Raw genomic sequence first — 27,371 nt, 5'->3', positions numbered from 1 at the left:
GCTGGGATTACAGGCATGCGCTACCACACCCGGCTAATCTTGTATTTTTAGTAGAGACAGGGTCTCTTCATGTTGGTCAGGCTGGTCTCGGACTCCCGACCTCAGGTGATCCGCCCGACTCGGCCTCCCAAAGTGCTAGGATTACAGGTGTGGGCCATCGCGCCCGGCCTGTAACTAACTTTTCTACCGAGGCCAGTGCTTAGACAGGCTCCACGCTGCTGTCAGAGCGAGTTGGGAATAGGACGGTACTGCATCCTGTCTCTGCACCTGACCTTAATGAGGGATGTGTGTGCCCTGTCATTCAGTGCTCTCTGGGTAACCTCTAGGTTCCACATGAATAGATTCGGTTAGTAATGTGGGATTGGTTGGAGAGCGGCTGCTGAGTGCCTGTATCATTTGTTAGGCCTCAGGAACTCCCATGAGTGAAGGTGTCCAGTGGAAACTTGGAGCCAAACCCTCTTTGGAAAGGGCTCTGCTGGAGCCAGGCCCGCCACACGTGCCTTTGAAAGATGCGGCTAAGGACGTAACTGCTATGAGTGGAGGCAGTGTGAGTATATGAAGCATCATCACAAATTTACTCCTTTAATAAACCTGCTGATATTCAGGAAGGGCATTCTCAATATTCCCTTTGTACTTCTCCTCAGTGTCAGGCCCAGGAAGCTGCAATCGGATACCAAAAATGTATAAATGCCAGCAATGTCATCACCAACAATCTTGGTTGTTGCTTGGGCTGCGGGTTCCCAGGTCTTCAAGGGGAGAGCTGCTTATTGAAGATTTCATGCTCTGTACCAGTGGTGCAAAGTCAATTAGCACTCCAGTGAATGATTTTTTGCTCTTTTTTTTTTTTTTTTGAGACAGGGTCACATTCTATTGCTCAGGCTGGAGTGCAGTAGTGCCATCTCAGCTCACTGCAACCTCTGCTTCCCGGGTTCAAGTGATTCTTCTGCCTCAGCCTTCCAAGTAGCTGGGATTACAGGCATACACCACCACACCTGGCTAATTTTTGTATTTTTAGTAGAGACAAGTTTTCTCCATGTTGGCCAGGCTGGTCTCAAACTCCTGGCCTCAAGTGATCTGCCCACCTCGGCCTCCCAAAGTGCTGGGATTACAAGTGTGAGCCAGCTCGCCCAGCCCAGTTGATGACTTTTTAAAAACATGCCCAGAAATATATACTAATCCCATCCAGAAGCCAACTCCCAGAGGTGGATTTACCTTGAAGCAAATGAAGCTTAAGTTTCAGGGTCTCTCACTACCCAAATCCCTGCAAGACCTTATGTCGTAGCTTATACTGCTAATTTATTTATTTAGTTTGTAAAGAGTGCCCTCCAAGTTGTATCAGCTTCATGCCGACAAAACCTGACCCTGACCCCGTTTACTGCCATTTCCAGTCATCAGTTATCTGTTAACTGATTGTCCAAGTTTCAGCTTTACCCAGGGCAAATCTTGCTCTCAGAAGTATAGTTAACTATTTTCCTAGTTGTCTCCCAGTTCTATTTTTTTTTTTTTTTTTTTTTTTTTAGCTCAGTTGCCCAGGCTGGAATGCAGTGGCAAGGTCAGAGCTCACTGCAGCCTTGTTGTTCGTTTGTTTTAATATTTATTTTTCACTTAGCTTGCAAGGCAAGGAGACTGTCTGTGAAATGCTCTGGTCTGTCCCTCATGGGAGAACGTACGATAAAGAATGCAGTCACTAGGACTGATGCTTTGCACGGGGCTCGAGGGAGTTCTCTCCAAGAGCACTAACGGAGGTGCAGGGACCAGAGGAGGCTCATCCAGTACTTCTGGAGAGGAAGCTTGTCTCTGTGTCTTCCCTTTTGTTTGAAATGAGCCCCTAGGACATAAACTTCACATGTAAAGGATGCATATATTTAAAAGCCACCTGTAAAGGGTTTAGGGATCAACTCTACTGCTTCTCAGCTCTGTTAGTGAGGATCACTGGAAATGGACAGTATTTCTATTTTTGAATTTAACTGGAATTTGAAGGGTTGACAGTTTGGTCATCTCCTATTTTTCCGGAGAGTTTCCATTCTTTTTGTTTTTGTTTTTGTTTTTAATTACTTTTTTTCCAGATCAACAGAGCACAATGTAAGGAGTCTAATCTTTGAAGTTCAGCTCTGCTTTTGTGAAATCATATCACTTTTGCTTAATAACACCATCAGCGGTATGTGGCCGGGTTTTTATTCAAGTTGCTGTGTACTTAACAGAATAAATAAATGCTTAGGAATTGAATGTTTATCTCCCAGAAGCTACTTTGTATCCTTTTGATAATCATCTTTAATTCTAATTTTTTTAAAGTGGGAAAACACAGATAGGAAACTGTAATAAACACATTTATTCAACAAAGGCCTCTAATTATTCATTTATTATTGATACATTTTAATTCATGAAAGAAGAAATATTTTTACTAATATTTCTTGCAGCTGAAAATTTGTTATTGTTTGTGCATTTCTATAGAAAAGTTTGGAATTTTTTTTTTTGAGGTGGGAAGTAATTGGTTTTTTAAGAAGAAATGTCCCTTTAACAGGCCAAATTGTGCAACTTTATAGTCACAGAGAAGGGCAGGCAAAGGCAGAGTGATTGCTAACTTACTTTTCCATTTTAAAGCTTGTAAATTGATTTTTTTAACTTCATTTTTATAGAAATATGTTTCCATAGTTCTCATCTATAAATTATTTGCCCTGATAATTCATAGCCAGCTTTGATTTTTATTCTTTGGTTTTCAAACTCAGAAGCCCTGAAAAGAGTTTACATACATAGAAAAATTGTAAGTAAATCCAAAATCATCAAAGACAGATTAAGATTACAAGTAAAAACTCACCATGTGCTCCTTAAGAACAACCTTAGAAGCCGGGAGCACTGGCTCACTCCGGTAGTCCCAGCACTTTGGGAGGCTGAGGTGGGCAAATCACCTGAGGTCAGGAGTTCGAGACCAGCCTGGCCAACACGGCAAAACCCCATCTCTACTGAAAATACAAAAATTAGCCAGGTGTGGTGGTATGCACCTGTATTCCCAGCTACTTGGGAGGCTGAGGCAGAAGAATCGCTTGAACCCAGGAGGCGGAGGTTGCAGTGAGCTGAGATTACATCCCTGCATTCCAGCCTGGGTGACAAGGTGGGACTCTGTCTCAAAAAAGAAAAAAAAAAAAGAATAACCTTAGAGAGTTAATTGGGTTTATCTTGTCAGCTACCTCCACAGTGTTAGGCAGGCATCTGATCAACATTAGAAATAACAGAAAAGAAAGGAGAAGGATGCAGACACTCTGGGTGACAGTGACATTCATGTAGTGTTTATATTGCAACCTAAGGTGCATTTACCACCACTCCTGAAAATAAGAAAAAAGCATACAAATACCTGCACCAGAGAGTAAAACTGAAATATCTTTTTAAATTGGCTCAATTATTTTCATACTTCTGCTGTCTATGGCAGGTATTTGTGACATATGACAGGAAAGTTCTCAGGTTAGGGATCACCAAGTCATTGACAATTGCAATAGGATATATTATGAAGGAGGAAAAAGAGTGCTTATTCCTTATGGAAAGAAAATATCTCATGCCCCATGTTGGGTAATATCTGCCATCCAATTCTTTCTTTTGTTTGGTGTCAGAAAACACATTGATGCAACTTGCTTATGCTCTCTGGTAAAAAAATAAATAAATAAATAAAAAACAAAGAAAGGAAGAAAGAAAAGAAAGAAACAGAGAAAGAAGGAAGGAAGGAAGGAAAGGAAGGAAGGAGAGAGAGAAAGAAAGAAAGAGAAAGAAAGAAATAAAGAAAGAGAAAGAAAGGAAGAAAGAGAGAAAGAAAGGAAAGAAAGAAGGAAGGAAGGGAAGAAAGAGGAAGATAAAGAAAGGAAAAGAAAGAAAGAAAAGAGAGAAAGAAAAAGAAAGAGAGAAAAAAAGAAAGAAAGAAAGAAAAAGGAAAAGAAAAAGGAAAAGAAAAGAAAGAGGCACATTAAGGCCTCAGCTCACATGAGGGGTAGAGATGGGAGTTTCAGTTAAAGGGAGTTTTGTAAAAGGCAGCATTGCTTCCGATCACAAAATCCTGCCAGGTTGTGTAAAGTTCATTGTTGGAAGCTAATTTTTACCTAACTTTTATCATCCGTAAGAGTTATAGACATATATTTGGTATGTTGGTACATATGTTGACTAAAATGCAATACTTCACATAAAATAAACATCCATTTGTGTAATAGGATGATAGAGTATTACCATGTAGCATATATATGCAAGACTGTTTTTCCTTCCCATGCATACAAATTCATCTCAATACCCTTCTTCACTCTTTTGAAAACCTATACAATCTTGTAGATGTCTTTATTGACTCTTGCATATGGTTGTTCTGTGTGTTTCCACTAGAGGTGAACTTAACTTTGTGTAATGAATTCTGTTAGCTTTCATAAAAATAACATACCACGTGACACGAGGTTCTGGCCAGCCTGCTATAGAGCAATGCAATTTTACTTTCTCCTTCTCCCAAACCGTGTGGGAGCGAGGTTTAATGATAAACTCAGGAGCATGGAGAAGATGGTCTTCATTCAACTTGGCATGATATGCCTCGGTTTCTTCTAACTGAAAAAACAAATAAGCAAACAAACATATTACCAAAATACCAATAAATCAAAGTGAATTTTGGTGCTAAAATAACAAGTAGAAGGCAAAAGTTTTATTTTTCCATTTGGAAGCTTAATTTTGTGTAGAGAAAATGCACTCCCTTCTCCCTTTTAAGAACAGAGGTAGTTATTTGACATTTATCATTCTAAGCTTAAGCAACATCTTTGATTTCTTTTTCTTCCTTTTTTTTTTTTTGGCCCAGGCTGGAGTGCACTGGTGCAACCTGGCTCACTGCAGCCTCTGCCTCCCAGGTTCATGTGATTCTCGTGCCTCAGCCTCCTGAGTAGCTGGGATTACAGGCAAGCACCACCATGCCTGGCTAATTTTTGTATTTTTAGTAGAGATGGGGTTTCACCATGTTGGCTAGGCTGGTCTCGAACTCCTGTCCTCAAGTAATTCTCCTGCCTTGGCCTCCCAAAATTGGGATTACAGGTGTGAGCCACCACACCTGATCATATTTTACTTCTCCAAGGTGGATTTCTTAAGGCTCTTTACAATCTTTAATTTCCTTAAAACCTAAAATTCCATGGAGTTTAAAACTATTGTTTGCTTTCTTTGACCTACATATTAATATTTTAATGTCTTTCTCCTTGTTTTCTTATGTTTTGTTTCTCTAAAAGACCACATAATCTTCATTTGAAACAAATCAGCCGGGCGCAGTGGCTCACGCCTGTAATCCCAACATTTGGGGAGGCCGAGGTGGGTGGATCACTTGAGGTCAGGAGTTCGAGACCAGCCTTGCCAACATGGCGAAACCCCATCTCTACTAAAAAAAAAAAAAAACAAAAACGAAAATTAGCCAGGTGTGGTGGCACGTGCCTATAATCCCAGCTACTTGGGAGGCTGAGGTAGAAGAATTGCTTGAACCCAGGAGGCGGAGGCTGCAGTGAGCTGAGACTGCACCACTGCCCTCCAACCTGGGGGACAGAGTGAGACTCCATCTCAAAAAAACAAAACAAAACAAAACAAAACAAATCAATCTATATCTACACGCACACACTCACACACACACCCCCGCCCCCAACTTATGACATGCATTTCCACCTTTGTAAGTTACTTTAAACTGTCTTTTCTTACTGTTTTCCTCAGGGACAGGTGTTCTGCCTTTTCTCGAATCACAACTTTCCTTGACTTCTTTTCAGAAGTTTCTTCCTGTTGAAGAGTGGATGTGGCCTGTTTGGAAACCATGGACTGCCTGGATGCCATGGACTGCTTGGATGCCGTGGACTGCTTGGATGCCATGGACTGCTTAGATGCCGTGGTCTGCTTAGATGCCGTGGACTGTTTAGATGTTGTGATTCCTTCCTCACTAGCAAGAAGATTCCTCTGTGCTATATAAGCAGCAGCTTCTTTAATTCTTTCTTCTTCCCTATCTGTAATTCCACTGACATGCTTTTGACTAAAACACAATAATGGCAAAATGTAGATGTTGTGGATGGCAGTGATAAGATTGAGTAATTTTACTAAGTTCAAAGTACCACACTTCAGACACTGTATCCTGCACCAAAAGAAAACCCGATATAGAAAAAGCAGGTACATCAGAAACTGATGCTTCATGTACAGAAGTATTCCTCACCTTAACAAACAACAATAATAACACCTATGATGGCCCTGGTGCTTTTCACATACACTATCTTGTTTCATCCCCATACAAACCCTATGAGATAAACTTTTTTTTTTTTTTTTTTTTGATATGGAGTCTCACTCTTGTTGCCCAGGCTGGAGTGCAGTGGTGCGATCTCAGCTCACTGCAACCTTGGCCTCCTGGGTTCAAGCAATTCTCCTGCCTCAGCCTCCCAAGGAGCTGGGATTACAGGCTCCTGCTACCATGCCCAGCTAATATTTTGTAATTTTAGTAGATACAGGGTCTCACCATGTTGGCCAGGCTGGTCTTGAACTCCTGACCTCAGGTGATCCACCAGCCTTGGCCTCCCAAAGTGCTGGGATTACAGACGTGAGCCACCATGCCCGGCAAAGATAAATTATTATTTCTGTTTTAAATATGTGGTAACGAGGTTCAGATAAGTTAGATAACTTGGCCAAAGTCGTCTCACTGGTTGTCTTGTGTGTTTAAACATGATTTTGTTTAAAATAAAAGATTATGGTTCCTTTCCAGAAAAGCCATATTGTCAAATGAGATCTAGTTTGTGTGCCTGTGACCCTGATACATGAGTAGGAGCTTGATCTGGGTTCTGTCACTTTGCTGATGTAATGCATTGCCTGGAGTTGTTACATGTATGAATAAGTTCTGAATTTACATGAGGTTCCTTATGCCTACTGGGTTTCTTTCTAAGATAATACATGTTGTGTGTGCATATACTATGTGTGTAACTATACTATATACTAAGAAATTATCAAACTTGTGATGGAAGTGGTGACGTTTATAAATGTGACTCGTTATTATTCATAATTGATGACAATAGTAAGGGAGTGGTAACATCCCAAGTGCAATGCCTACTGTGGCAGTTTATGATAGAATCTGTGCTATGATTTATTCATGTCATTTAAAAATATTTGAATTATTTTAACGTATTTCAATGCCTTTTGTTGTAAACCCCCTCAAATGTTTTAGTGAGAGAGTGTATTGATTACATCGAAGATTCTCTTGACATTGAGTCTCCTTAGACCTCTTAAGTCAGAATCACGCATTCTAAGAATGATTACTTCAGAATGTAAGCAAATGCTGCCATTGTGTTAGCAAGTTCCTAGCATCTAAATCTATGCCGCTTGCTGAGGAATAAGATTCCACATTTGCCAAGATTGGGGTTTCTCATGGACTATTCCTAAAACATCTGGCAGATGAGATGAGTCCATGTTGTTTCTGACTAAATGTAGTGAGTAAATTTTAAGTTTTTTTCTCTCTCTGTAAATATTAATAAGCTAATCCCTACTATGGATGTTAGTAATATGTCCATTATTATTTCGGGGGGAGGAGGAAGATGAAAGATTTTTAGCTTAGTGTCCTCACATAATGACCTCTCATTCTTTTTTGAACAAAATAGGAAGTGAATGAATTACTAACTGAATACAAAACAAACCACCAGGAGAATTTGCTTGGAATTCTCTATGGAAGTCAATATGCAATAGGGAGATGTTAAATGAGCTTTGTGAGCTGTTTCAATTCATGTAATGACGGATCATATTCAGTGCTAGTCTTGCCCCAGACTCCAAGTAAGAGAACTTTATGTTTAAGTTCTCATTACTACTGATACTGGATATGTTGGCACAGCTCTAGAGGGCCAGATGAAGTGATAGCCTCCTTGCCTTTTCCATTTACAAAGAAGCTAAACTTCGAAAAAAAACTAATTATTTCACACGAGAACTCAACTACAGTTAAAAAGTATGTTAGACCCAGGCAATAGGGATAGTCTCCTTTAAGTAAAAGTCAGGATTTATCAGTGATAACCCTTCTATAATCTGGACACAAAAGCAAAACTGTGAGGCTAACATGGTGACAAAAGTATACTACTACAAAGTAAAAATAAATTTAAAATCTCCCAGTACTCTGCAAATCTCTGACAGTCTCAATTCAAAAATCTCTTGTGGACATAAAGTTTACTCGATTTATTGGAATATAAGTGGAAATTTCAGATGCCATGCAGAGGAAATGGTATTTTCCAGAAGCACACTGTGAGTGCAGAGGGCATGTCCACTGCATTCGCCAGGCCTATGTGGGACTTTCAATTCTTTCCCTCCCAGGCATGCAGCTTTCAGCAAGTCACTCTGCCATGATTTCCTTGTCCAAAACATTGATATATTAATATCTCTGCAAGGTTGTATGGAGAATTTAGCAAGATGGTTTATATAAAGCACCTTGCGTGAGTCCCAGCAAATAATAATAGACACTCAACAAATGTTCATTTCTTTTCCATCCTCTCCTCAGATTGTTAATACTGCCAAAACCACTGTGAAATGTTATTTTCAACACAGTAACAGAGTATAGGTGATGAGACCATATAAGATATAATGGAGAACTAGAAATAAAGCCTAGAAGATCAATTTTTCTTCACATCTTTTTTTTTTTTTTTTTTTTTGAGACGGAGTCTCACTCTGTGGCCCAGGCTGGAGTGCAGTGGTGCGATCTCAGCTCACTGCAACCTCTGCCTCCCAGGTTTAAGCGATTCTCCTGCCTCAGCCTCCCGAGTAGCTGAGACTACAGGTGCTCACCACCACGCCTGGCTAATTTTTTTTGTATTTTTAGTAGAGACCAGGTTTCACCGTGTTAGCCAGGATGGTCTCAATCTCCTGACATTGTGATCCGCCTGCCTTGGCCTCCCAAAGTGCTGGAATTACAGGCGTGAGCCACCGTGCCTGGCTTCACATCTTCTTTTATCACAGTTTATTTGGTAAATGATCACTTCTTCAGATTGGCCCGGAAGAGACAAATAGTTTGGTGTGGACAGAGCAGGGAGAAGATGTTAGGAGTAAGAAGCTTCATTTTGTGCCCTGCCAGGTGGAGTCATGTCACGTAGGCTGGTGTTAAGCTGATGTGGTTTTTAAATGATTTTTTGAAACAGAGTGGGAAAAATACTGGAGACAAAAGACTTTACTGCTCTAGCCTACCATCTCTTATAAGGAATGCCAGTTACATTAAGCTACTGTGAAGAGGCCAAAAGGCTGGGCATGCATACTTAGCAGCGAAAGCGTGTTTGTCTGGAAAGTTCACTTAAAAAAATCAGAGATAGCAAAGATATCAAATAAAAAGCTAAAAATAGAATGCTATTTATCCCTTTACCTTCCTAATTGGGTTCAGAGCAATTATGACATTAGCCTCTGACACAAGTCAGAAAGGAACTGTCAGAGGGCAATGGAAAGAAAAACACAGGCAACAGAAGTAGGTCACCATCAATCACAACCAAATTATTTCCTGACTTCCAAGAGGATCTACTTTTCCATGACATTTGCTCTTAGAGGATGGCCTCACTTTGAGTGTCACCTGAGCTATGGGAATAACTCTCTGTTCAAAGAGAAATAAACAGGAGATGAACCAGAAAGTTCCTGTTGAGCTTTAATCTTGGTGTCCAGGACAAGTTTCCTTTCAAGATTCCTTTGAATATTATTACTGCTCAAAAATAGTGTTTATGTAATAAAGATAGAAAATTGGCATCACACAGACTTGTGATTTAGTGATTATTTTGTTTGAAGTTTACCTCAAAGTAAATAGCAATCTATTTCCCATTGAACAAGGCATTCAAATTATGATGAGATTTTTCCCCCAATGAACAATAATTAAAACCACACTAATAACCAAGATATTTTTCAGCTACCTAAAAGTGTCATCTTGGGTTTTTTTTTAAAAGTTCACCCAGGCCAGGTGTGGTGGCTCATGCCTGTAATTCCAGCACTTTGGGAGGCCAAGCAGGGAAGATCACTTGAGCCCAGGAGTTCAAGACCAACCTAGACGATATAGTGAGACTCCATCACTACAAATAATTTTTTTAAAAAATTAGCTGGATGTGGTGGCTCGTGCCTGGGGACCCAGCTACTTGGGAGGCTGAGGTAGGAGGATTGCCTGAGTCTGGGAGGTTGAGGCTGCAGTGAGCTATGTTTGTGCCACTGCACCGCAGCCTGGGTAACAGAGTGAGACCCTATCTCAAATATACATATATATATATATATATATATATATATATATATATATACACACACACACACAATAATAAAAATTCATCCAACATTTTGTAGTTTTTGAAGCTTTCTTTTTACTCTGGCTGTCCTGTCCAATCACTAGCATCCCAGGATCCACTTCCCATTCCAGCTAGTTTTATAAGCAGCATTAAGTTCTGATCATTCTTGTTTGTCATGCAGCCATCCTACGTGATGGCAAAATTTCTGAAAAGGAAGTCCCTTTTAACACAATTAACACATCTCTCTCCGTGCAAGGTTCCGAGCTTCCTCAGATCTTAATCAGTATATAGTAAGTGCTTAATAAAAGGTTAGCTGCTTTTACTATAATCTAACAAGTGCTCAATAAATGTTAGCTGCTATTTCTATAATCTGTCCACAGCAATTATGACTATAATCTGCTATTCCTATAGCACTTACTATATACTTCTTAAAAATTAAAGCCAGGAAGAAAAAGCACACTCACCGTCCTGAGAAAATGGGTACCATGTAGTCACTGGGCAAATTTTCTTTCTCTTTTCCAGACAGAAGGCTGTGCTTGGCTCTCTTTGGTTTGGGGCTCAACTTGGATGAATAATCATCTAACAGCAGACTGGAATCTGTAAGTCTGAAATAAACCACCTAACATCAGACAGTAACAAAAAAAGGCATTTACAATATTCAAAATACTGATACAGGAAGTTTTAACTTGGGAGAAATTTTACCAAATCCTAGATCTCTAATGTTACAATTATCTCTTTAGAATTAAAGTAGAGTTAGAAAGATTTCAAATAATGGATTCTATATAGACAGAAAAGAAAAATAGTGATAATAATTTTATGGCTACAGTAATTGCATGGCTTTTCCCCCCACTGAAAGTTTCAAGGGAAAAGAGTGATGTTTTTATGATAGTTCTAAATGCCCTTTTGTGTAAATGTCATGTTGGAAATTTAGGCAGTCTATATAAATGGTTTTGATACACGGTGCATCCAAATTCTTTTGGGAGCTTATTTAAAATGCACACTTTTCTAGATAGGTCTATTCTGATGTAGGACCTTTGGTTTACATTGAGACCTTTATGTATTATAGGCAACTCCTGCCTTTGAAGGGACGTGGGGCTTATTAAATAATAGAGTTAACATATTTTATGGGAACACACAATGCCAATTGACTCAGTGATTCACAAGGGTGTGATAAAGAAGCCTTTGGTCAGTTCTGTCTTCCTATGCACACTGGTACAAATGTGCACTTGGAGGTAGGTAGTGCTCTAATAAACCAAAAAATTGACTAGGGAAGTGGAAAACATGAGAGCAGAGATAGCAGAGAAAAAGGACTGATGAAATGAAAAGAATAGTCTTAATTTATATAGTTCTTGAATGAAACGAAATGCATTTTCATAAAAACGTATGCAATTTGGCATAAACTTCAGGAGTTCATGAACTCCCTGAAGTCAATTCATGAACTCCCTGAAGTCAATCCATGAACTTGGGGCTAAGAGTCCCTGATCTACACAGTAAGGAAAGATGTTAACAATAGGGGTCTGTATGGGAACTCTCTGCACTATCCTTGTAATCATTTTGTAAATTTGAAACTATTCTTAAAAAAAAAAAAAGTTAATATATTTTTTAAAACCCCCCGTCTAGAGAATCTCTAACGACAAGGTGAATAGGGGTATGGTGGCATGGGAAAAGCCAAGCTGCCCAGTTGAAATAGAAAAACCTTCCAAACCATCCAAACCTTGACCATTAACTAATCTTCGAAAATCATTTGAAAAAGCAAAAGGGATTACCTAATCAAAACCAGAAGAGAGGCCAAGCATATACATGGTACAAAATAGATATATGACGACGCGAGAAAACAAGTAGCACAGGGCTTTGACAGGCAGGGCAGGCAGCGGCACCTTGAATCCTCCAGGGAGGTCGCATGGAAATGGCCAAACTCTTCCTTCCCCACTATCTACCCCCTCCCACCGTGGGGAATATCCATCTCTTTTTCTATGATGAGCATTAAAACTAAAGGTTAGAACTTTGAATTCAAGCTTGTGGATTGGTTACCAACTGGAAGCCAGGGTGACATTTGTTCCTGGCCGGCTGTCCTGGGCAGCAGCAAAACGACTGCATTCTACTACCCCGGCAGGTCACAAAGTACAGGCTGTGCTTATACAGGTCTAAGTTTAAAGTGGTATTTTCCCTCACCTCTTTATTCCATTAGCATCCAAAATAACATACTTATGGGGCTTAAGAGTTTCATTTTTTCCCCTGTTTCTAGAACAGTTGGATTTCTAATTTCTCTCCTGTTTTTCTGCTTTTGCTTTTCTCTCTTTACCTCCATTCTAGCGGCTACAGTCATATTCTCATGAGCTCATTATTTTTTGACATTTATTTACATCAAAATAGCTATGATTTGTTATTCTTTTCATTGCATTGCTCCTTTTTCTGTCATTTATCCTTTAAGACAAATTCTTAAAATAATGCATTTATTACATAGAATGTGCCATAATGTGAGTATTCCATTCTCACAAGTAAATCACAGGAGCTGTTTTTTTTTTTTTTTTCTTGTATGTCCTTCCAATGTAGGAGCTGATTTTTAATAGTTGAACTTTATGCTAAAGACTCATGGCACTTTCATCAGCTTCCACTTCATATTTCATTTGGAACAGAAGAATTTTTTAAAAGCATTATGACGTTATGGGTTATATAGTACTGCTTAGAAAACGCAAGATCTCCACTTTTATTATGCTAATATTTCTTCAAGCCTTTGATTTCTAATAAAGAGTATTGAAGAATTAGATGTTAAAATACCATGCGAACTGATGATTTAGTAATGCTAAGACATTTATTTATTGAGGCTAGCAAGCAAAACTAAATCAGATAGACACAAACTTTAAAGAAAGTGACTGTGTTATAATAAGCATAATTATCTTAAGAAAAACCATCCATAGTCTATTTTGTCATGATCCATGAACTCTGAAGTCCAACATCTTACTCTATCAAATTTTAAAGTTGAATAATGTCTCTAGAGGAGTTACATAGAATATGTAGATTTTAAATTTCTTTGATCTTAAATCAAAGAGCTAAATAAGGGCTTGCTAACTAACCCCTTGGGCTTTTACGTATTTAAATTTTGAAAATAAGCCAACAATTCAGTTTCTGAGTAGATACCAAACTTAATATGTATGGATTGCTGTCAGTCTTTACCTATTAAAACTACATGTAGTGTTTTTTAATGTACTTAGCTTAAATCTTGAAGCTTTCTGAATTTTGATGAAAGCAATCAAATTAAGCAAAAGGCAAGGTTAATTGTGTGTGCGCGCAGGTATCTATGAGCCTGTAACTGTATCTATATCTAGGTACATCTTTTTGTACTCCCCCACCAATTATGCTAGTCCTTGTTAATATGTCTACAGTTAACAGATTTTAAATACATATCCTGGTGCGTAGGACATTATCACGTACATCTATGACTGGTAGCACCACAGGGAAGAGATGTAGTCAAGGTACAAAATGCACTCTCTGGAAATATTCCAGGAACTCAGAAGTAGACTTACACCTGCATCTAATTCAAATACTGAACAGAAAATATTATAACCCCCTGCTTGTTCAACTTCATAACAGGAAAAGCAAGAACAAAACCATTTATAGCATCTCAGAGCTGAAAGAGGACTCGGGGATATTTATACCAGGCCCTTGATTTGACAGATGTGGAAAGCAAAGCCTGGAGAGTGTTTGTAACTCACCCATGCTCACACAGTGAGCTGGTGGTGAACTGGGCCTAGCATTCATCACTTCTTGATTTTCAGGCTAGTGTTCTTTACACTATACCAGTCATCTCCAACTTCTTTTTTTTTTTTGAGACGGAGTCTCACTCTGTCACCCAGGCTGGAGTGCAATGGCGCGATCTCGGCTCACTGCAACCTCTGCCTCCCGAGTTTAAACAATTCTCCTGCCTCAGCCTCCTGAATAGCTGGGATTACAGGCGCACGCCACCAGGACCGGCTAATTTTTGTACTTTTTAGTAGAGACGGAGTTTCGCCATGTTGGCCAGGCTGGTCTCAAACTCCTCATCTCAGGTGATCCGCCTTCCTCGGCCTCCCAAAGTGCTGGGATATCCAACTTTTATGATCAGGTACTCTCAATTAAAAAAAATTGGGGGCGTACTACCTATATATGTTTATTTATAAGTTCTATCCATATACTACTGTATAAATAGTCTCATTTTATGAAACATTCAATCAATAGAAAAATACTAAAGACCACACTTGATTTTTTTTTAAAAAAGAAGTGTTAAGACCGGGCATGGTGGCTCAGGCCTGTAATCCCAGCGCTTTGGGAGGCCAAGGGGGGTGGATCACGAGGTCAGGAGATCTAGACCATCCTGGCTAACATGGTGAAACCCCGTCTTTACTAAAAATACAAAAAATTAGCTGGGCCTGGTGGCGGGCGCCTGCTGTCCCAGCTACTCGGGAGGCTGAGGCAGGAGAATGGCGTGAACCCAGGAGGTGGAGCTTGCAGTGAGCCGAGATCGCGCCACTGCACTCCAGCCTGGGCAACAGAGCGAGACTCCAACTCAAAAAAAAAAAAAAAAAAAAAAGAAATGTTATTATTTCGTTCTGTACTCCCACGGCTTGCCTTTGTGGACTCCCCAGTTTGCAGACCATAAAACCATGTCATACTGCCCATGATGACTTTGATGTTGATTTGCTCTTCCTGAATTTATTCACCTAAATTGAAGTTATGAAATCATCAGTTACAGCTAAAAATAAAGCACAAAAAAACTCATTAAACTGAACATAAAGTAAAATGTTGGCCCTTTAAAGTTATGTTTATAATCACCATATAATTTGGGGAAATTGTTCCAGGTTCACTAGGATGAATAAACGTATTCATGCTTATGGGAAGTATAGATCTGCTTAATGGCTATGTTACTTTCTGAAAACATCCTGACAGCCTATCAGCACGTTTCAGAGAAAGGATGAACTGTGGGCATTGTCTCTGCTGACTGTGCCACCAAAGCCAGCATCACCCATCCTTGTGTGTTCAGGGTTAGGCTGCATTATTGGTTTCTCTGTCTTTCCCACTGCCTGTGACTACTCCAGAAGAGGGATGGTCTCAGTGATCTTTATATTCTTAGCACTGTGCCCAGTGCCTGACATAACTCAATAAATGTTTATTGAATGAAGTGAAATAAAGATTTATGGCCAGGCGCAGTGGCTCACACCTGTAATCCCAGCACTTTAGGAGGCCGAGGCAGGTGGATCACGAGGTCAGGAGTTCACGACCACCCCGGCCAAGATGGTGAAACCCCATCTCTACTAAAAATACAAAACTTAGCTGGGTGTGGTGGCGGGCGCCTGTAATCCCAGCTACTAAGGAGGCTGTGGCAGAGAATTGCTTCAACCTGGAAGAGGGAGGTTGCAGTGAGCCAAGATCGCACCACTGCCCTCCAGCCTGGGTGACAGAGGGAGATTCTGTCTCAAAAAAAAAAGAAAAAAAAAAAGATTTATTCTCCTGTAATAAAACCCTAGCTCAAGGATTCTGAACCCTGGTTTCACATCAGAATCAGCTGAGGAATGATTAAAAATGACTGATGCAGAGGTGGGACTTCCAGTATGGTGGAAGCAGTAGTTCCTCAGTTCCTCTCCCAAAAGCAGTGATGATATACAACACATTGTCAAAAATAACCAATCAGGGCTCTGAAAATCAATCAAAGGCATACACTACACTGAGAATTGGCTATTCATAGAACAAACAACTGAACTTCACGTATGAGCAGTGGGAGTCTGTGTGTCATTCCTGCCTAGGCTTCTCCCATCCCTTACCCCCAGCTTAGTCCATAAGGTAGTTCAACCAAGATGAGAAAAGGCATGAAAAGGAGCAGCCAGGGAAGACTGACTTGATTTGGGGCACAATGTGATAAAACCCCACATCCAGCAGCACTGTGAATAACAGTAGCAATCTAGGTGGCAAACAAACAAGGGAAGACCAGCAGCTCAGCTAGCCTGAGGTTACAGTCAGGCTTGGGGCAAGCAGCAGATTGGTAGATCAGCCAGAAATTTACCAGGAAGATCTGGAAAATAAGGTAGTCACAGGGTCCTTCATAAGCTCTCCATACATATATGTGTGGGAAAAACTGGAGAGGGCCAAGTTTTCCACACATCATTGGCTGACTGTAAGCCTGTGCACATGTGCAGAGGACAGGCAAGAGAGCCTGGAATTAAGCAAAACCAGACTTACTTAAAAATTACCTGCACACAGGCTGGGCACGGTGGCTCACACCTGTAATCCCAGCACTTTGGGAGGCCGAAGTGGGTGGATCACGAGGTCAAGAGATCAAGATCTTCCTGGCCAACATGGTGAAACCCCGTCTCTACTAAAAATACAAAAATTAGCTAAGCACGGTGGCGCATGCCTATAGTCCCAGCTACTCCAGAGGCTGAGGCAGGAGAATCACTTGAACGAGGGAGATGGAGGTTGCAGCGAGCTGAGACTGCACCACTGCACTCCAGCCTGGGCGACAGAGTGAGACTCCGTCTCAAAAAAAAAAAAATCACCTGCACACTTTAGCTGTGCTCCCCAACACACACTCATATCTACTGCCAGAGGGTGGAAGATTTACTGTCTTGAGCTGTTTGGGCACAATGTCTGACCACTCATTGGCCATTAATCTATGCAAACACCGTGTGATTCCTAGGAATTCAGGCTTAAAAATGAGAACAAGAATTTAAAAAACAAAACAAAGCTGAGCAGAGACACCTGCAGCCACACAGTAGTTAAAGAGATTCTACAAGTATGTTCAGCCAAATTATTAAACAAAACTGAGATCACACCAGTGCACTTGAGACTGGGCAACAGAGTGAGACTCCAGCTGAAAACAAAAACAAAAACAAAAAAACCCAAAAAACAAAAAACAAAACCAAAATACAGCAACAACATACTCTGAGGAAAATTCAGAATTCAGAATTGTAACAATATATTATCTGACATGTCCCATTTTTAACAACGATAAAAGTTATGAGACATGCCAAGAAAAGGAAAATGTAACCCACACCAATGGGAAAATAGTAGTAAACAAAAATTGTCTCTGAGTTGTCCTTGATGTTGGGTTTAGCAGACAAAGACTTCAAAGCAGCAATTATAAATATGTTCAAAAACTGAAGGAAACCATGTTTAAAGAGTTAAAGGAATGTATTACAACAGTGACTCAACAAACAGAGAATGTAAACAAAGAAATATAAATTATAAAATAAAATCAAAGGACACTGGAGTTAAAAAGTACAATAACAAATGAAAATTTCTTAGAGGGACTCAACAGCAGATGTTAGATAAGGGAAGAAAGAATCAATAAAGTTGAAAATAGAAATTACCCATTCTAAAGCAAAGAGAGATAAAAGAATAAAGAAAAATTAAAAGAGCCTCAGAAACCTGTGAGACAATGTCAAACATGCTAACATATGAGTAATGGCAGTGCCAGAAAGGGAAGAGAGAGAGAAAGGGCAGGAAAATATATTTGAAGAAATAATAGACTAAAGCTTCCAAAATTTGATGAAAATATTAATCTATGGATTCAAGACGCTCAAAAAACCCAAGTAGAATAACACAGAAAAAGATACATAGACCTAGAAATATCAAAGTCAAACTGTTGAAAGTCAAAGCCAGAGAGAAACCTTGAAAGCATCAAGAGTAAAATGATTCTTTACACACAGGGGAACAATAATACTGTTAATGGTAGACTTCTCATCAGGAAAAATGGCACTGACATGACATATTTAAGTGCTGAAAAACAATGCTAATCAAGAATTCTATATCCGGCCGGGTGCAGTGGCTCATGCCTGTAATCCTAGCACTTTGGGAGGCCGAAGGGGGTGCATCACTTGAGGTCAGGAGTTTGAGACCGCCTGTCCAACACGGTGGGACCCCGTCTCTACTAAAAATACAAAAATTAGCCAGGCATGGTGGTGCACTCCTGTAATCCCAGCTACTTAGGAGGCTGAGGCAGGAGAATCGCTTGAACCTGGGAGGCAGAGGTTGCAGTGAGCCAAGATCGTGCCACTGCACTCCAGCCCTGGCAACAGAGTGAGACTCTGTCTCAAAAAAAAAAAAAAAAAAGACTAAAGATAATTTAATTGTAATTTAAACCCACACAAAAAGATGGAGAACAACCAGAAAGTAAATAATTGGGTAAATACAAAAGACAGTGTGTGTACATACACACATACACACATGTATATGCACACATATGTATATAAGTTTATACATACATATGTATATAAATTTATATGTATATAAGCTTATACACATATATGTATGTAAATTTTTACATATATATTCTATTAAATTCTTTTTTTTTTTTTTGAGACAGAGTCGTGCTCTGTCACCCAGGCTGGAGTGCAATGGCATGGTCATAACTCTGTAACCTCGACATCCCAGGCTCAAGCCATCCTCCCACCTCAGCCTCTCAAGTAGTTGGGACTACAGGCACACATCACCATGCCCAGCTAATTTCTGTATTTTTTGTAGAAATGGGATTTCACCATGCTGCCCAGGCTGGTCTCAAATGCTTGAGTCACCCACCTTGGCCTCTGAAAGTGCTGGAATTACACATGTAAGCCACTGCACCCAGCCTTCTCTTAAATTCTTTAAAAGGTATAATATTGTATAAAATACTTATTGCATTGTGTTGTTGGGTTTACGACATTCATAGTCATAATATACTTGACAATAGTGCAAAGGAGGGAGAAGGAAATGAAGCTATATTAGAGGAAAGTTTCTATGTTTACTGGTATTCAGTGAGTATATATTATCTGAAGTAGATAGAAATAAGTTAATATGTATATTGTAATTCCTAAGGCAATCCCTAGGAAAATAGCTCAAAGAATATAGTCAAGAAACAAAAGAATTAAAACAATACACTAAAAAGGTCCATTTAATACAAAATAAGGCAATAAAGGAGTAATTAAAGAGATATGAGATATACTAAAAAAAAGTGGCAGACATAAATACAACGATATCAGTAATTTTATTAAATGTAAATGGAATAAAAAACTCCAAGGAACAGGCAGAGGTTGTCAGACTGAATGGAAAAAAAAAGATTCAACTAATCCGCTTATATGCTGCCACAAGAGGCACACCCTAAATTTAAAGACACATTTGTTAAAGTAAAAGGATAAAAAAGATATACCATGCAAATGGTAAGCTATATTAATATAAAACATAATACACTTTACATCAAGAAATATTATTAGAGACAAAGAGGAATATTTCATAATGATAAAATGGTCAATTTCTCAGAAAAACATAATAATTGTAAATGTATATACACCTAACAACAGATCCCCAAAATACATAAAGCAAAAATGACAGAATTAAAAGAAATATAAAACTGAAAAATAATAGTTGGAGACTTCAATATTCCACTCTCAATAACTGATAGAACAACTAGATTTAAAAAATCATCAGGAACATAGAATACTTGCAAAACACTATCAATCACCTTGACATGACTGATCTTTCTTGAGTACTTTACCCAAGGACAACAGAATACTTATTCTTTTCAACATTCTCAAGGAGGGTTCATATGGTAGTCCACAAAACAATCTCAATCAATTTAAAAGAGCTAGAATCATGGAAAATATATCCCCAGATAACAGAAGAATTAAACAAGAATCTACAATAGAAAAAAATTTAGAAAATTCTCAAATATAAGGAAATTAACAACATACTTTTAAATAACCTATTGGTCAAAAAGAAATCACAAAAGAAATTAGAAAATACTTCGAACAATATAAAAACAAAAACACAACTTATTAAAATATATGGGATACAGCTAAAGCAGTACTTAGAGGGACATATATAGCTTTAAGTGTTTATATTAGAAAAGAAGGTCTCAAACTAATAATTTAAGCTTCCATCATAAGAAGCTAGAAAAAGATAAAACTAAACACAAAACAAGCAGAAGGGCAATATAATAAAGATTAGAGGGGACATAAATGAAAAAGAAAACAGAAAAACAATAAAATTAATGAAACAAAAGTTGGTTCTTTGAAAACATCATGACAATTAGTAAGGCTTTTGCTAAATTGACTATAAATAATAGAAGACACAAATTATTAAAATCAAGAATGAAAGAAGAGACATCACTAACAACCTTCTAGGAATTAAGAGGCTCACAAAGAAATAATGTAGATGTCTTTATGCTAACAAATTAGACAACTTAGACAAAATAGGAAAATTCCTATAAAGACTCAAATTACTGAAGCTAACTCAAGAACAAATTTAAAAATCTGAAGAGATCAATAACAAGTAAAGAACTCGAATTGGTAATTTAAAATTTTCCTACAATGAAAAGTCCATGCCCAAATAGTTCACTAATGAAGTCTATCAAATACTTAAAGAAATAATACCAATCATTTCTCTTTTTTTTCCCCAAAAATAGAGAAGAAAACACTTTCCAACTCATTCTACAAGGTCAGTATTACATGATATCAAAGCCAAACAAAGATGTTATAATAAAAGGAAACTACAGACCAATATCCATCATAAATATAGATGCAAAAATCCTTCATAAAATATTAAGAAATGGAATCCAGCAACATATAAAACCAAGTGAACATTACCCCAGCAATGCAAGGTTGATTTAACATATGAAAATCAATCAGTGTAATATACCATATTAATAGAATAAAAAGCAAAAACCATATTATCATCTCAATAGATGCAGAAAAAGCATTTGACAAAAGTCAGCATTCTTATTAATAATTCTCAATAGAATAGAAACAGAAGGGAACTTCCTTAACCTGATAAAGGACATCTATGAAAAATCTACACCTAATGTCATACTTCATGGTAAAAACCAAATGCTTTCCTCTTAAGACTGAAACAAGGCAATGATCTGCTCTTGCCACTTTTATTCAACATTGTAGTGGAGGTTCTAGTCAGGGTAATTAATTTTTTAAAAATTGAAAAGATGTAAATCTACCTTTTGTTACAGATGATATAATCCTATGTGTAGAAAATCCTAAAAAATACACACAAAAATTGTTGGTACTAATAAATGAGTTCAGCAAGGTCACAGGGTATAAAATCAAAACACAAAATCAATTATATTTCCATATACTAGCAATGAATAATCCAAAAATTAAATTAAGACAACTCCATTCACAATAGCATCAAAGAGAATAAAATACTAAGGAATAACTTTAACAAAGAAGTATAACACTTGTACATTGACAATTACAAAACATTATTATGATAAGTGAAAGAACAACTAAATAAATAAGTATTTCATGTTCATGGAATGGAAAACTCAACATTATTAAAATGATACTTTTTTTCAAAATTGATCTACAGATTCAACATGATCCTAATCAAAATCCCAGTAGACTTTGTTCTTTGTAGAAATTGACAAGGTGATTCTAAAATTTATATGGAAATATGAAGGAACTACATAGGCAAACAATATTGTAAAAGAAGAACTAAGAGGACTTACATTCACCAGTTTCAAACTTTTTATAAAGCAACACTAGCACTATGGTACTGGTATAAGAACAAGCATATAGATTAATGGAACAGAACTGATAGTCCAGAAATAAACCTCCACATTTATGGTCAAGTGATTTTTGATAAAGGTATCAAGAAATTTAATGGGGGAAGGGATAATCTTTTTAACAAACGGTGCTGGGGCAATCAGTTGTACTGTACACCCATATGTGAAAGGACGAATTTAGAGCTTTACTCAATGTTACACACAAAAAGTTACTTCAAAATGCATCACAGTTCTAAATATAAGTGCTGAAATGATAAAACTCTTAGAAGAAAAGATCAGAGAAACTCCCTAAGGTGTTGACTTAGTCAAAGAGTTCTTAGATATAATACCAAAAGCATGATTTGAAAAGAACAAAATTGTTGAACTGAACTTCATCAAAATTAAAAACTTCTGGTCTTGGAAAGACACTGTGGTAAACAGAAGGAAAAGACAAGGCACAGAATATGAGAAAATATTTGCAAACTTATCTAATAAAGGACTTGTATCCAAACCATTTAAATAACTATGACAACTCCATGAGAAAAAAATCCAATTAAAAAATGGGCAAAAGATTTGAATAGGCACTTCACTAAAGAAGATACAGAAATGGCTACTAAATGCAAAAAAGATGGTTAACAAAATTGGTCATTAGCAAATGCAAATCAAAACCACAACAAAACTCTATTACACACACATTATAATGGCTATAATAAATAAGACAGAAAACAATAAATGTTGGCAAAGATGTGGATAAACTAGAATCCCCATACATTTTTGTGGGAAGGTAAAACAGTACAACCACTTTGGAAAACCATTGGGTAGTTTCTTATAGAGTTAAATGTAAACTTAGCATACAACCCAGCTGGTATTTCGGAAAGTGCATGAGAAAGTTTATTTCAAACATTATTGAACAATCTCCTTGTTCAATCGTTCACAATGTATATATATATAACATATTATAATACCACTGAAATCCTCACAGGTTTATTTCTTAACATTCTGTAGCAATTTCATTTATTCGACAAAAAAATTATTGAGTAGCTACTGTGTGCAAATACTGTGTTTGGTATTGGGGTGGGAGCAGGATACAAAGATAAATGTAAAACCCTTGTCTTCTGAGAGCTTTACGGTCTAGTAAGGGCGTAAATGTATTATGCCAATCAAGGAAGAAAGGATGGAAGAACACAAAGAAGGAAGGCCAGTAACCACAAAGACCAGTGCAAACAAAATGTGAATTCACACACTTGAGAGCGAGTTTCTGTCTGGGGTTATCAGGGAATCCTTTGTGGAAAAGCTGGACATTGAAAGATGGGTAGGACATCCCAGGATGAAAAGCTCTGTTTTTAATGCTGACTTATCTATGTGTTGTCATTAGGCTTTACTGAAAGGCCACAAAAGAGCTGAATTCATTTTTTCTATTCTAAAAATGTTCCTTTAAAAACTTCATCTTTACATATATTTACAGCTCAGTACTGTCCACATATATGCGAAATGCTCAGCCGTTTACTGGAAGAGAGAAAGAGGCCGTGTTTTTAAACTGTGGGTCAGCTTTTTCTGGGCCTCTTCTGGGCTGTCTTTGCTCCAGTTAGCTGCTCCTCCGCAGGGCTTCAGCATCTGAATTACGTCTCTCATCTTTAGGACCCTGTGCAGAGTCACTGGGAATTTGCATTCTCTTTTCTACTCTCTACTTTTCTGTTGGCCACAATTTCCTCTTTGCAAAACCTGAAAAATGATACTTTTCTTTGGACTTTTGTGAAAACGTTGTTTTGGATCTACTTTTGATTGAGAGCAGCTTGGTTTTGTGCTCCTCCTTTGATACAGGCAATCCCGGTGGCCTAACACCTTGATTCTTGATTCTCCCATTTCCCAATCTTGACACACATGGAGGTTTCAGGAGAACATCAAAGTTCGCGGACAAGTAGAAAGCTGAAAAGAGTCCTCTTTTTGCTAATACACTTTTCAGAAAAAGTTTCTTATGGTACAAACATGAATTTAGTTAGATCGACATGATCCTTGAAATTTACTGACAGGTAGCATCATAATAAATATTATGATGTCAAAATAAATAGCCTTCTCTTGGATTTTAATTTTTTTTTGCATTATTTATGTTACACTAATCTCTTCTCTTCATTTTACTCTTAGCCATATCTCACTTTTAGTTTTTTTTTTAACTATTTAAATAGGAATCTAACCGCAATTTTTTCATTTAATTTATTGCTTTATTTTTTCCATGATTTAAATTTCCATTTATATGTAACATTTTACTTGCTTTTTCAGTAACTTTACACAGTTAGTGTATAGCCATGATATAAAAACAAATGCCCTAGGAATGTAGAATATTCATGTGTTCTAGAAAAGGTGGATGTGTAAAACTCTGAGAGAATTAAATATCTTATGGTTCTTATCTATATACATCCTTCAGTTGTTATTCACTTCTGACTATTCCATAAGTGAATTTAATCAGACTACATTATGGTTTTTAAGCAGGAGTAAAAGAGTTTACCCCATATTTCCTAGACATTATAGTATAAAGACACTTGACAATAGTATCAGGAGATACCTTACAAAGTCTAAGGTTGTTTCTTTGTGAACTGAGGTGTCCAGGGTTTGTCAAAGCAGGTCTTATTAACTTATTTATAAAGCAGCCCAGACACCAATATCCACTCTACTTTGGGATGGTCACTGGGATTGACCAGACATTGCATGAAAGTTACCTTACTCTTGCTTTCTTGTTTCATCTAAAAGATGGCTGTGGGAAACCTCAAGCCTGTTGCAAAGGCACCCTTGGGCTTCCAGAGTCCACAGGTCTCTCTGTGGAAGCTCAGTTATACCCCACTACCTGGCCAGTGCCAACACTATGGAGGCCAAGCAGGGACAGAGCAAATGTTTCACCTCTGAGCCCAGGGAGGTAGCAGCTTTGCCCTTCCTCCGCCTCTGGCTGACTCATTCTATTCCACTCTAGGAAAGGACATGCCTTCCTTCTCACAGCATGATTCACCTGCCTAGGGAAGACTATGCCATTCTGGGTATATCTGGTGCCATCTCAACTTGATTTAGGCTGCATGACAGCCTGATAAAAGAGTCAAGCACAGCAGGCAAAGAAGGAACCACGTCTTTCTGGGCCTCAGTCTACATATCTATGAAAGGAGGGGCTTAAATTATATGAACCTTTGTTCCTTTTCTGCTTTAACATTCCACAGTTCTATGGATCTATAAATTGCCAATTATGTGAACCTGTTGTTACCAGGAGTGAGAATCCTAGCTCTCTCTCCCCCTGTGTTTACAGCTGAGGGAGTTGGAGCAGGAGGCTGATACACAGAGAGGACCACTCTCCTTGGATTTAGGGTTGGTCTTTGGGATTCACAGCATAATGCAACAGGCCGGGCACGGTGGCACACACCTGTAATCCCAGCACTTTGGGATGCCAAGGTGGATGGATTGCCCGAGCTCGGGAGTTTGAGACCAGCCTGAGCAACATGGTGAAACCCCGTCTCTACAAAAAATACAAAAATTAACTAGGCATGGTGGCACGCGCCTGTAGTTCCAGCTACTTGCGGGCTGAGAGGACTGAGCCAAGAGGATCTGCCTGAGTCCAGGAGGTGGAGATTGCAGTGAGCTGAGATCGTACCACTGCACTCTAGCCTGGGCAACAGGGCAAGATCCCATCTATTAAAAAAAAAAAACATAATGCAACAGCCTTTTAAACAAAGTAACTCTGGCTTTTCTGCTTTCATAGATATTTCCCTCTGAAGTTCTACCATACAGGAAATAATGTGGCTCATCATTTTGTTGGTATTTAAATACTGGAAGACAAACCCTAGAATATTATATTGATTTTTGTTACCCATGAACTATGATGCTTTTTTCTTATATATAATAATTAAAATTTTATTTAGAGAAGAAGCAATAAAATCATTTCTAAAGGAAAAAAAGTAAAACCTTGATATATCAGCAACAATAGAGACAAGGTTTCACTATTTTGCCCAGGCTGGTCTGAAACTCCTGGGCTTCAGCAATCCTCCTGCCTTGGCCTCCTCAAGTGTTGGGATTACAGGCATGAGCCACTGTGCCCAGAGTATCAGCAGCTTCCTAAGCAAATTTCATTTCCAGTAACAGTCAATTGGCTCAATATTTTTTGTTATTCAGATTCAGCCACTTCAGTCTCCAGATGGATTTGAGTCTCCATACAACTATGGTTATTTCAAGGTGCTTTTCCTATTAAATACCAGAAAAACACTAACAAAAGAATAAGGCATTTCTTTGACACGATGTAGATGGAATCTGGGAAAATGGGGAACAAGTGAATGGTTTTACTATCATCATACCACCTAAAGAGAGTCTCAGAAGATTCATTGTATGCACAAAATCTCCACAGACCATTTCACAGCCTCAAAACTCCCTGGCTAAGGGTGCTGAGGAGCTCTGGGAGAAATCTGATAGAATTCAGAACTCAGCCATAACCAGTAGATCCTCACATCTGGCCACTGCTCACACATCCGCTCTTACTGCACATCTGGCCCTGGGTGGACTACAGCATTAGCCTCCTAACAAGGGAACTTGCTTCTGCAACAGTCACAGTGATGCTGTTACCACTGAGTCAGAGCATGTCGCTATTCTGCTCAAAACTGCCATGGATTCCTTATTTAACTCAGAATATCACCTCCCTTCAATGGCCCACAGGCCCTCCATGATCAGTCCTGCCCAACCCATCACCTTTCTGACATCCTTTCCACCTGCACTATCCATCACTCCCCCATTCCCTTGCAGGGGCCTCGCTGCTGTTCTGTGCTGTAAGGCCTTGCAGTGGCTGCCCTGATGCCTGGTGCACCTTTACCCAGATAACCTCACGGCTGCCTCTCTGAGCTACTTCATTTCTTTGCTCAGATATCACCTTCTCAACAAGGCCGGACTGCCCTCTTGAAAATTCTAACCTGCACTCCTGCCCCATGTCCCCAATCTCTCTCACCCTGCTCTGTTTCTTATTGTTTCTATAACATGTATTACCTTCCGGTATAAAATATAATTCTACTTAATAGAACAGAATTCAATACAATGTGCTCAGTAATTTATCCCAAGCACCTAGAGCAGTGCTTAGCGCTTAGTAAATATTTATTGAATGAATGACTCATAATGTCTAAACCTCACTGAGCGTTCCCCCTGTGCCAGCCACCACACTCAACATCTTACATGATTATCTCTTTTCGACCTCACAACATGAGGGACAGTTATTTTCCTCATTTTACACAAATAGATATGTAGAAAATGACATGAATCTACAGCTCATAGCTGAGGTTAGGACACAAAAGTGTCCACAAGGCAGATTTCTTTGGGAACACATTTTGAAAGGATATTGGGGTAGGATATGAAACAAGCTTTCAAGTTCTCTGCATTCTCTGCTGTGTTTAGTCATCCCTATTTTTAGCATTGGTATCTTTTGTCTGAATTATAACAGCTTTGAACGTTAGCATGGTCTTCACCAACTCTAGTAGTTCCAAGAGGTTATAATCTGAGTGACACGTGGGAGTGGGGGTGGTTGATCAATGTGACATAGGGGTAGGTGAGGGGCATGGTTTAAAGTTAGGGGACCCAGGGAAAGTCACTCAGGCCTCCATGTTTTCATCCCCAAACTGCTGTCTCTT

The 27,371-nt window shown here is 38.7% G+C and overlaps 1 protein-coding gene across 7 annotated transcripts in view; it reads right to left on the bottom strand.

Moving 5' to 3' along the window:
• Positions 1–27,371, bottom strand: part of MYOM1 (myomesin 1) — a 183,136-nt gene that overhangs the window by 118,881 nt on the left and 36,884 nt on the right. For all 7 annotated transcript variants that reach the window (XM_063653453.1, XM_054460362.2, XM_054460363.2 and 4 more), the window contains 3 exons: positions 10,700–10,840; positions 5,686–6,007; positions 4,409–4,566 (listed from right to left, as the gene is read on the bottom strand). In XM_063653453.1, coding sequence (XP_063509523.1) covers positions 4,409–4,566; positions 5,686–6,007; positions 10,700–10,840 — 621 coding nt within the window. The remainder of the gene's footprint in view (positions 1–4,408; positions 4,567–5,685; positions 6,008–10,699; positions 10,841–27,371) is intronic.

Source organism: Pongo pygmaeus, chromosome 17 (assembly GCF_028885625.2).
Source record: "Pongo pygmaeus isolate AG05252 chromosome 17, NHGRI_mPonPyg2-v2.0_pri, whole genome shotgun sequence".
Classification (NCBI taxonomy): Eukaryota; Metazoa; Chordata; class Mammalia; order Primates; family Hominidae; genus Pongo; species Pongo pygmaeus.
This window is presented reverse-complemented; position numbering and strand designations above follow the sequence as displayed.